An 11,674-nucleotide genomic window follows, 5' to 3' on the forward strand; every position below is an offset into this window, starting at 1 on the left:
CCTCAAATGATCCTTTCACCTTCACCTTCCAAAGTGCTAGGATTTCAGGTGTGAGCCACTGCTCCCAGCCACACTATTTCTTGATGGACCACATAATTAATATTTTGGACTTCACAGGCCAAAGACACTACATCAAAACTACTTGGCCAGGTGTGGTGGCTCACACCTGTAATCCCAGTGCTTTGGGAGGCCGAGGTCAGGACATCGAGATCATCCTGGCTAACACAGTGAAGGCCCATCTCTACCAAAAATACAAAAAATTTGCCAGGCATGGTAGCGCGTGTCTGTAGTCCCAGCTACTTACGAGGTTGAGGCAGGAGAATCGCTTGAACCCAGGAGGTGGAGGTTGTAGAGAGCCAAGATCATGCTACTGCACTCCAGCCTGGGCAATAGAGCAAGACTCTGTCTCAAAAAGAAAAAAATACTCAGCTCTGCCACCGTAGTGTGAAAGTGGCCATAGCCAATATGTAAATGAATAGTCATGCCTTCATGCCAATAAAACTTTATTTAGAAATACAGGCAGAGTAACTGGAATGAAAAACAAAACCCACATGCCCTGATGCTCCAAGTTCCCGGGGTCAGCCTCTGCCCCATCTCCCCTGCTCTCCGCCTCGCCCATCTCTGCTCCAGCCACACAGAACTCTCAAGTTCTCCCTGTGACCCCAGGACTTTACATGTGCTATTCTCCCCAACTGGTCTTCTGCCCTCAGGTCCTTCAACGTTTTAACAACCTGCTCGGCTGCACCATCCCTCCCTTAGAGAAGCTTCACTATCCCCCAGCCAAGTCAAGCATCCCTCCCTCCCCCCTCATGGCACTCTGCATACACTTAATACTTGGTGCCTTTTTGAGTACTCATTTATTTAATGTGTGTTTGTACAGATAGACTATATGCTTGTGTCTCCAATGCTTGGTATGGAGTAGGGATAAAAAAAATTTTTAACATCAGCCAGGTGCAGTGGCTCATGCCTGTAATTCCAATACTTTGGGAGGTCAATGCGGATGGATCACTTGAAGTCAAGAATTGGAGACCAGCCAGGCCAACATGGTGAAACTCCATCTCTACAAAAAATACAAAAGTTGGCCAGCTGTGGTGGCACATGCCTGTAATCCCAGCTACTCAGGAGGCTGAGGCAGGAGAATTGCTTGAACCACATGGAGGTTGCAGTGAGTTGAGATCATGCCACCCACTGCACTCCAGGCTGGGCAACGGAGCAAGACTCCGTTGAAAAAAAAAAACCCAAAAAAAGTGTGCTGGCTGCATCCTGTCCCATATTCCCAGTGCCTGCATATTCTGGTTCCCTGCGGTACAGTCAGAATGCTCCTGATGCATTCACAGCAGAGCTGGTCCTCCGTTCCATCCCAGAGACCTCAGGTGAACAAAAGAGGCTGAGGATCTCACAGGTCAGTTCACCTCTCAGCCAGCGCAGCTCAGAGTCCCCTGAGGGATCAAAAGACCCAAACCTGGACCATCACCCGTGTCCCCAGGATGAGAGACAAAGGCATAAATGAATGATCAAAAGACCAGGAATAGCTGGGTGCGGTGGCTCACGACTGTAATCCCACCACTTTGGGAGGCCATAGCAGGTGGGTCATCTGAGGTCAGGAGTTCGAGACCAGCCTGACCAACATGGTGAAACCCCGTCTCTACTAAAAAATACAAAAATTAGCTGGGCATGGTGGCATGCACCTGTAATCCCAGCTACTCGGGAGGCTGAGGCAAGAGAATCACTTGAACCCAGGAGGCAGAGGTTGCAGTGAGCTGAGATCGCACCATTGGATTCCAACCTGAGCAACAAGAGTAAAACTCCACCTCAAAAAAAAAATATGACCAAGAACGAGGAAATTAAGCGGGGGATGACCTACTCAAGTCAAAACAGCTGACCAGGTGTGGTGGCTCATGCCCGTAATCCCAGTACTTTAGGAGGCCAAGGTGGGGAGATCACTTGAGCCCAGGACTTAAGACCAGCCTGGGCAAGATGCAGAGAGACTCTGTCTCTATTATATTTAAATTGAAAAAAAAAAACTCTAATATCGCACTGCCAGAACACTGAGCCCAAGATCCGAATTCAAGACAAAGCAAAGCCCTTTACTGACTCATTCCCTCCATGCATTTATGGAATGCTTACTGAATGCCAGGCACAGTGCCAGGCTCTGAGGGTCCAAAGGGGAACCAAACCCCAGGAGAGCCAGGCACAAAGCAGAGAGAGCCCCGCAGGTGCCAGGCCACACGCTGGGGCCCAGACTGGAAGCTGACTCCACCACTTGCTCACCAGGTTACCGTGGGCCAGTTCGCTTATCTAACACACAACAGGAGGATAATCAGTAAACAAATATAAATGGATTAATAAATAAAGGGATTAGGTCAGTTCCTGGAAGAGAGTGAATAGCACATATGTATGCTATAAAAAATCATGGTCTGGGCAAGGCACCCTGACTCACACCTACAATCCTGGCACTTTGGGAGCCCCAGGCAGGAGCATCACTTGCAACCAGGAGTTTGAGGCCAGCCTTGGCAACATAGGTAGACCCCGTCTCTACAAAAATAACAAATTTAGCCCGGCGTGTTGGTGCATGCCTGTGCTCCCAGCTACTGGGGAGGCTGAGGCAGGAAGATCGCTTGAGCCCAGGAATGCAAGCCTGCTGTGAGCTGTGGTCTCACACCAGTGCAGTTCAGCCTGAGCAACTGAGTAAGACTGTCTCTAATATTTAAAAATAAAATATTAATTAAAATAAAGACTCACGGTCCTTGGCAATCTGGCTGTACCCCTCTGTCATGCCCACTCTCTATCCCCTCAACCTTTCACACCGTGTTCCTTTTTCACAGCTCATCTCCCTCCCCGCATACTCCCCTTAACCTTCAACCCCTCCCTAGACAAACTGTTTTCCCTGTTTAGAATGTCGTGCCTCAAACTTGTTCTGTTTTTTTTTTTTTCTTTTTTGAGACAAGGTTTCACTCTGTCGCCCAGACTAAACCACAGTGGTACAATCCCAGCTCGCTGCACCTCTGCTTCCCGGGTTCAAGCTATTCTCCTGTCTCAGCCTCCTGAGTAGCTGGGACTATAGGCGTGTGCTACCACACCTGGCTAATTTTTGTATTTTTAGTAGAGACGGGGTTTCGCCATGTTGGTCAGGCTGGTCTCGAACTCCCGACCTCAAGTGATTCTCCAGCCTCGGCCTTCCAAAGTGCTGGGATTACAGGCATGAGCCACTGCGCCTGGCCTCCCTCCCCATTTTACAGCACTTAAGGGCTACACTCTCTGAGAACTCTCTAATCATGACTCAGAAGCAGCAGCTTGCAGGGGCTAAAAGCATAGCCTCTGGGGTTGCACCCCTCACTCAGCTGCATGCTAGTGGTGTGACCTTGAGCAGGACACTTAACCTCTCTGTGCCTTGTTTCCTCACCTGTAAGATGGGAATAAAGCAGTACACATCTCGTCTACAGCTATACCAACCTGAACGCACCCAATCTCATCTGATCTCGGAAGCTAAGCAGGGTCGGGCCTGGTTAGTACTTGGATGGGAGACCGCTTGGGAAAACTGGGTGCTGTAGGCTTTTTAAAAAAAAAAAAAAAAAAAAAAGCAGTACCCATCTCACAGGGCTGTTCTGAAAATTCAATGAATTTCAAGACATGTGAAACACCAAGAATACTGCAAGGTACATACATCGTGAGTCCTTGATGCATGTCAGCTGTAATTAATAAAGTCGATTCCTTGTCTCTACCATTCACTAAGTCCTGTATCCCCTGGGACAGAGCAGTTTCCTATTTAGCTTAGCAACCCACCCCCTACGCCAAATACTGAAAACTCAAGGCTATCAGGTCCCAGGCAGTTAGTATGTAAGTGACCAAAGTAGCTAGTACAAAAGCAAAGTACAGCAAACACAACAAAAGGGGGCATCTGCCAGTCAGAATCAGTGGCAGGGAAGACAACACGGCATGGTGGGGACTGTAGCAAACTGGACAACACATGCCCCAGCCAAAGACTGCAGCTGGGGCTGGGAGCAGTGGCTCATGCCTATAATGTCAGCGTTCTGGGAAGACCAGACAGACGGATCACTTGAGGCCAGGAACTTAAGATCAGCCTAGACAACACAGTAAGATCCCACTTCTACAAACAAAAATTTAAATTAGCCAAAAATTAGCTGGGCATGGTGACACACAGCTGTAGTCCCAACTACTCAGAAGGCTGAGGTGGGAAGACGGCTTGAGGCCAGAAGTTTGAGGCTGCAGTGAACTATGGTGGCACCACTGCACCCCAGCCTGGATGAAAGCGAGACCATGCCTCTTTAAGACGGGGGTGAGGGGGGGAGGCTACAATTGTATCTCAGCTCCAGCTGATCACTGCCCTAAAAAATTATAATTCTAGTCTTGCCAGACTGTTCAGTTTTCCAAGAAAAGCCGCATTTCTGGGTTTTTACTGCCAGGTCTCTCTCTCTCTCTCTCTGTCTCTCTCTCTCTCTCTCTGTCTCTCTCTGTCTCTCTGTGTGTGTGTGTGTGTGTGTGTGTGTGTGTGTGTGTGTGTGTGTGTGTCTCTCTCTCTCTCTGTCTCTCTCTCTCTCTCTCTGTCTCTCTCTGTCTCTGTGTGTGTGTGTGTGTGTGTGTGTGTGTGTGTGTGTGTGTGTGTGTGTGTGTATGTGTGTGTATTTTTAGTAGAGATGGGGTTTCGCTATGTTGGCCAGGCTGGTAAGTGATCCGCCCACCTCAGCCTCGCATAGTGCTGGGATTACAGGCATGAGCCATCGCGCCCAGTCCGTCTTTGTATTTCTAAATGCCAGTTACTACTTTCGGTCTCCACTGAGCCCGGCAGATCACCCAGGGGTCACAGCCAGCTCCTACTTACCATGGTGATGCCCAAAAGAGTTGGGCTGACCAGAAACACTGGGGCCAGGAATATGCCCCGACTTCTTTCCCAGAAAGAGTAGAAGAGGTCTGCCCAGCAGACGATCCACAGCAAAAATCCCAAGGCCTGGAAGAGAAGCATATACACATCCTACAACCTTCAAATGATCAACCACAGTCCTAGGACACAGTGACTTTCCTCTGGAATAAGGACAAGTCCTTCAGAGGGGGACCTGGCATCTGGGCCGGCACACAATGGTCTACTGCCAGCTTGCCATGCCCCACTGCCTCCAACAGGACTGTCTGTCTGGTCACCATTCCCCCAGCACCTGAACACTCAAGAGCTCAGCCCACTGCTCATCTCTATCTGCAACCCCAGCACCCTGCGCAAGAAAGCCCTCCACAAACAGTATTTACTTAGGGGTCTCAAGGTGCATCCATTCTCAAATGATTCAGAAAAAATAAATTATAGCATGCATAGAGAGGGAGAGAGCAAAAGCTCTTGATAAAACAAATGTAGCAAAAGATTAAAAATCAGTGAATATAAACCAGATTCATGCCTGTAATCCCAGCACTTTGGGAGGCTGAGGAAGGAGGATTGCTGAGAGCCAGGAGTTTGAGAACAGCCTAGGCAACAAAGTGAGATCCTAGCTCTAAAAACAATTTTTTTTAATTAGTAAGGCATGGTGATACACGCCTGCAGTCCCAGCTACCAGCTACCCAAAAAGCTGAGGCAAGACAATGGCTTGAGCAAGGAGTTCGAGGTTGCAGTGTACTGTGATCATAACACTGCACTATAGCCTGGGCGACAGCAAAACCGTGTCTCACAAAAAAAAAAAAAAAAAAAAAAGACAGTAATTATGAGTAATGGATAGAGAAAATCAGGGGGGGCAGTTCCTGGTATCACTATTTCAACATTTTTATTTTTTTCGAGATGGAGTCTCGTTCTGTTGCACAAGCTAGAGTGCAGTGACAGAATATTAGCTCACTGCAACCTCCACCTCCTGGGTTCAAGGGATCCTCTAGCCTCAGCTTTCCAAGCAGCTCAGATTACAGGCATGTGCCACCATACCCAGCTAATTTTTGTATTGTATGTAGAAAAAGGGTTTCACCATGTTGGTCAGGCTAGTCTCAAACTCCTGGCCTTAAGTGATCCGCCCACCTTGGCCTTGCAAAGTGCTGGGATTACAGGTATGAGCCACCACACCTGGTCCACAACTGCAATTTTCCTGTAGCTTTAAATTATTTCAAAATAAAAGAAAACTTAAAAAAAAAAAAAAAAAAACATTAGGGGCCAGGCATGGTGGTTCACACCTGTAATCCCAGTACTTTGGGAGGCCACGACAGGAAGACTACTCGAAACCAGGAGTTCAAGACCAGCCTGAGCAACATAGCAAGACCTGCTCTATACATAAAATTAACAATTGGTCAGGAAAAAAATACACACACACACACACACACACACACACACACACACACACACACACACACATATACTTAAAAAAGCTCACCCCCTTGGTAAGGGGGGAAGAAATGATAATTTCCCAGTAACACCTTGAGAGCAATCCTATCATTCCTGTTGCATAAATAGGGAAACTGAGGCTTGGGGGGTTAAAAAATTTGCTCAAGGCCAAATACTAAGTGGCAGAGCCAAGATTTGAACCCATGTTTGTCTCCAGAGCTCCAGTGTTCATCTCCCACCTTCTTCTTCTGCCTTCTACAAGAAGGAACTTAGGGTCAACTAAGTAGAAATGTTCGCTCTCACCAACCACGCTCCCCGTCCCAGGTGCACCTCCTCGCCCCTCCATGACAAAACCCCTCCCCCGGTGACTTACAGTTTTGGTTTTGTTGAGAGGTGTCATCTGAATGTAGCCCCGGTCATGTCGGGAGAGATAGAGGAAGTAGAAGGGGAAACAGGCCCAGAGGTAAAAACAAGGCACCCACACGAGGACCGTGTTCTGAAAGCACTTGGTGAAGTCGGGGTTGCTGGTATACCACGTGATGTTCCAGTCCTGCGGACACAAACACAGGCGAGGGGTCAGCAGACACAACCCAGAGGACAGGAGCTCACCTGGAGCTCCAAACCACCTGCCACGGGGTTTGAAGAAACAGACAAAGCTCCTTTACCCAAGGACTCTCAGGATGAAGACACAAACGCAAAAGATCAGCGGCCAGAAGACTAAGGAATGAGAAGCGAGAGATAAAAGTATGTGGTGTCTTCTGCACTCCCCGCTGAGAAACAGACCCTGTCTCAAAATAAGTAAATAAAGCTCTCTTAACAGGAGCATACAGGTCAGGTGCAGAGGCTCACGCCTGTAATTCCAGCACTTTGGGAGGCCAAGTGGACAGATCACTTGAGGCCAGGAGTTTTAGGCCAGCCTAGGCAACATAGTGAGATGCCGTCTCAACAAAAAACACAAGTGGCTGAGCATGGAGCACACCTGTAGTCCCAGCCACTCAGGAGGCTGAGGTGGGAGTATCGTTGGAGACTGGAAGGCGGAGGGTACAGTGACCTGAGATCATGCCACTGCTCTACAGCCTGGGCAACAGAGCGAGACTCTGTGTCTGTCTGTCTGTCTGTCTCTCTCTCTCTCTCTCTCTCTCTCTCTCTCTCTCTCACACACACACACACACACACACACAAAACCAACCAACAACAAAAAAGGCATGTAGTGTCTCATCTCGAATCTGTGCTAGTCCCACTGTAGTACAAAAGATGGAGACAGACATTTAAAGGAATCCTGAAGGATATTCTCTTGTAACCCAAGAACCCTAGGTCATCTAGTTCACTCTGACCTTGTGAAGGGAGGACTTTCTAATCTTCATTACCATCACCACCACCATCACCGCCACCGCCATCACTGCCGTCTCCGCCACCAACACCACCACCAATCTCACCACCACCAGCTCCACCACCAGTCTCACCACCACCATCACCACCACCCACTACCACCGCCACCGCCACCACATCACCACCATCATCACTGCTATCGCCGCCACCACCACCACCACCGTCACCATCAACACTACCCACCACCACCAGGATAACATCCAAATTGCAGTTCTGTGTGCCAGGTTTTATTCTAAGTTCCTCGTGTATATTATCTCCTTTAATTCTATAAGTATTTTTATCATCTCCTTTTTTAGATATGAAACTCAGGCGCAGAAGAGTTAAATACTGTGTCTGGTATCACACAGCTAGTAAGCTCTGGAGCTGAATTTAAACTCAGGCAATGTGGTTCAAGTCTGCATTTTACCACTGAGCTGTCCAACCTTGGAAACAAATTTGTTTCAATTACTTTTACTTAAAAAAGAAAGAAAGAAAAAAAAGAGCTGGGCGCGGTGGCTCACGTCTGTAATCCCAACACTTTGGGAGGCTGAGGCAGGCAGATCACCTGAGGTCAGGAGTTCGAGACCAGCCTGACCAATATGGTGAAACCCCATCTTTAAAAAAAAAAAAAAACCTGTATTTTGTTAAAGAGCCACGCCAAACTGATGAATACATAAATAGATCAGATATACCCACCTAAAAATAAACCTCCACTATCAGCTGTTATGTATTGAAGATTTTAAATTTTCCTTTATTTTCCTTTTTTTTTTTTTTTTTTGAAATGGGGTCTTGCTCTGTTGCCCAGGCTGGAGCGTGGTGTTAAGATCACAATTCCCTGCGCCTTGAACTCTCGGGCTCAAGCGATCCTTCCACTTCTGCCTCCTGAGCAGCTACACTACAGGTATGCCCCACCATGCCTGCCCAGCTGAAGAATTTAAATTTAAGTGAAGCCATAATCTGGCAACTGACTAGACAACTTTGAGAAAATTTACTCCCCTTTTTGGGATCTCAGTTTCCTATCTCTACTAAAATTAGGCTGGATAAAATAAGACATACAAAACAGGTTCCCCCAGCCACAGTTTGGCTTGTTGTTACTGCTGTTAAGGCATACTATTTACATTTTTTTTCTTTTTCTTTTTCTTTTTTTTTCTTTTTTTTTTTTTGGAGACAGAGTTTTGCTCTTGTTGCCCAAGCTGGAGGGCAATGGCGCAATCCTGGCTCACCGCAACCTCCGCCTACCCGGGTTCAAGCGATTTTCCTGCCTCAGTCTTCTGAGTAGCTGGGATTATAGACATGTGCTACCATGCCTGGCTAATTTTATATTTTTAGTAGAGATGGGGTTTCTCCACGTTGGTCAGGCTGGTCTTGAACTCCCAACCTCCAGTGATCTGCTCACCTCAGCCTCCCAAAGCGCTGGCATTACAGGCGTGAGCCACCATGCCCAGCTGGCATACTTTTTATTAAAAAAAAATTAGGGCCGGGCGCGGTGGCTCAAGCCTGTAATCCCAGCACTTTGGGAGGCCGAGGCGGGTGGATCACGAGGTCAAGAGATCGAGACCATCCTGTTCAACATGGTGAAACCCCGTCTGTACTAAAAATACAAAAATTCAGCTGGGCATGGTGGCGTGTGCCTGTAATCCCAGCTACTCAGGAGGCTGAGGAAGGAGAATTGCCTGAACCCAGGAGGCGGAGGTTGCGGTGAGCCGAGATCGTGCCATTGCACTCCAGCCTGGGTAACAAGAGCGAAACTCCGTCTCAACAAAAAAAAAAAAAAAAAAAAAAAAAAAAAAAAATTTGAATTTCTGGATTTGTTGTTGTTGAGATAGAGTCTTGCTTTCTCGCCCAGACTGGAATGCAGTGGCGTGATCTCAGCTCACTGCAACCTTCACTTCCTGGGTTCAAGCAATTCTCCTGCCTCAGCCTCCTCAGTAGCTGGGACTACAGTCACGCACCACCAAGCCTGGCTAATTGTTTTTAGTAGCGACAGGGTTTCACCATGTTGGCTAGTCTGGTCTCAAAGTCCTGACCTCAGGTGATCCGTCCACCTTGGCCTCCCATAGTGTTGGAATTACAGGCGTGAACCACCGTGCCCAGCCTCTAGCACAACTTTAAAAATCAGAAAATCTGGCGGTGCTAGGCCCCTATTCCTGCTACATGACCATGAGTAGGAGCTGGGAGGAGCCAGTCTCTGTATTAGGCCCAGGTGTTCAGTTGGCTGCGGTCCCCAAAAAGGCCACTTTTCCCTCAGCCCTCCCTTCCCACTTGCCTATGCACCCTCCAAATATCTCCGATTCCAGCAGCCCTCCCACGATCACCTGATTACCCATAGAATGTCAAGGTACCCAGACCCTTATAGCTCCATATATCTTTAAAGCCATGTCAAAAAATAAGGTTAAAAAATGGGAAATGAAGGAAATAAGATCATTTCACTTTTTAAAAAATCTGACAATCTGATAAAAATATACATGTTCTAAGAATTAAAGAAATCTAGTTATTAGGTCAGGCATGATTGCTCATGCCTGTAATCCCAGCACTTTGAGAGGCCCAGGCAGGCGATCAGGAGTTCAAGACCAGCCTGGCCAACATGGCAAAACCCCATCTCTACTAAAACATAAAAATTAGCTGGGCGTAGTAATGCACTTCTGTAGCCCCAGCTACTTGGGAGGCTGAGGCAGGAGGATCACTTGAACCCAGGAGGCAGAGGTTGCAGTGAGCCAAGATCTTACCACTGCACTCCAGACTGGGCAGACTCCATCTCAAAACAAAAAAAAAGTAAACCTTACAAGGCCAACATACACAAAGAGATTCAGCGAGGAAACATCAAGACCCAAACCCTAAAAAGAACAAAGTTCATGCCTCTGTGGCGTGGTACATTTGGAACACAGCCTTGTAAATAAGAAGTTGATCGTGAAGAAGGAGTGACATCTCAAGAACTGATTATTTTAACTGACTACACCACTGGTAATTCCTAGGTGATAGGCAGAAAAAGGGATTAAATTGTTGGTGGTCATTATATATAGAATGGCTTCTGAGCCTTTGCCAGTAAAACCCTATTCATCCATCCACCTAACCGTCCACCCACCCATCCATCCATCCATCCACCTACCCATCCACCCATTCATCCATCCACCTAACCGTCCACCCATCCAGCCAACCATCCACCTACCCATCCACCCATTCATCCATCCACCTAACCGTCCACCCATCCAGCCATCCATCCACCTAACCGTCCACCCATCCATCCATCCATCCACCTACCCATCCACCCATTCATCCATCCACCCACCTAACCGTCCACCCATCCAGCCATCCATCCACCTACCCATCCACCCATTCATCCATCCACCTAACCGTCCACCCATCCAGCCATCCATCCACCTACCCATCCACCCATTCATCCATCCACCTACCCACCCACCAATTCATTCATCCATCTACCCACCCCCCACCCCCCCCACTTCACCCACCCACCAACCTATTCATCCACCTGTCTAGGTACCCATCTGTATCTCCAAGCACCCATCCATTCATGCATCGAACCGTGTCTCTCTTTGTAATTATTTTTAATAGGTAATATATTTGTGTGCTAAAACTCTTTCAAACTACTGAAAAAAGTATATAGTGAAAAATATGTTTCTCTCCAAACTAACCACCCCCCCCAATTCTACCCCATAAGCAAGCTACCAGTGCTAACATCTTACATTCTTCCAGATATATTCCAAATACAACCTATGTATACTATTTCCCCAAAAGGCACCATGATAAATACTCTGTTCTATACCTTGTTTTTTCTGTTTTTTTTTTTTTTTTTTTTGAGACGGAGTTTCGCTCTTGTTACCCAGGCTGGAGTGCAATGGCGCGATCTCGGCTCACCGCAACCTCCGCCTCCTGGGTTCAGGCAATTCTCCTGCCTCAGCCTCCTGAGTAGCTGGGATTACAGGCACACGCCACCATGCCCAGCTGAATTTTTGTATTTTTAGTACAGACGGGGTTTCACCATGTTGA

At 47.6% G+C, this 11,674-nt stretch overlaps 1 protein-coding gene and 1 non-coding gene across 7 annotated transcripts in view; one reads left to right on the top strand and one right to left on the bottom strand.

The window, feature by feature from the left end:
• Nucleotides 1–11,674, bottom strand: part of ABCC1 (ATP binding cassette subfamily C member 1) — a 188,048-nt gene that overhangs the window by 128,786 nt on the left and 47,588 nt on the right. For all 6 annotated transcript variants that reach the window (XM_032269639.1, XM_032269638.1, XM_032269642.1 and 3 more), the window contains exons 2-3: nucleotides 6,675–6,851; nucleotides 4,841–4,966 (exon numbers count right to left, since the gene is read on the bottom strand). In XM_032269639.1, the coding sequence (XP_032125530.1) occupies nucleotides 4,841–4,966; nucleotides 6,675–6,851 (303 nt within the window). The remainder of the gene's footprint in view (nucleotides 1–4,840; nucleotides 4,967–6,674; nucleotides 6,852–11,674) is intronic.
• On the top strand, nucleotides 3,436–3,554 carry LOC116543798. The gene has a single exon (XR_004265703.1). It is a non-coding gene; the product is annotated as a 5S ribosomal RNA (ribosomal RNA).

Source organism: Sapajus apella, unplaced genomic scaffold, assembly GCF_009761245.1.
Source record: "Sapajus apella isolate SASKATOON/1434 unplaced genomic scaffold, GSC_monkey_1.0 scaffold196, whole genome shotgun sequence".
In the NCBI taxonomy this organism is placed as follows: domain Eukaryota; kingdom Metazoa; phylum Chordata; class Mammalia; order Primates; family Cebidae; genus Sapajus; species Sapajus apella.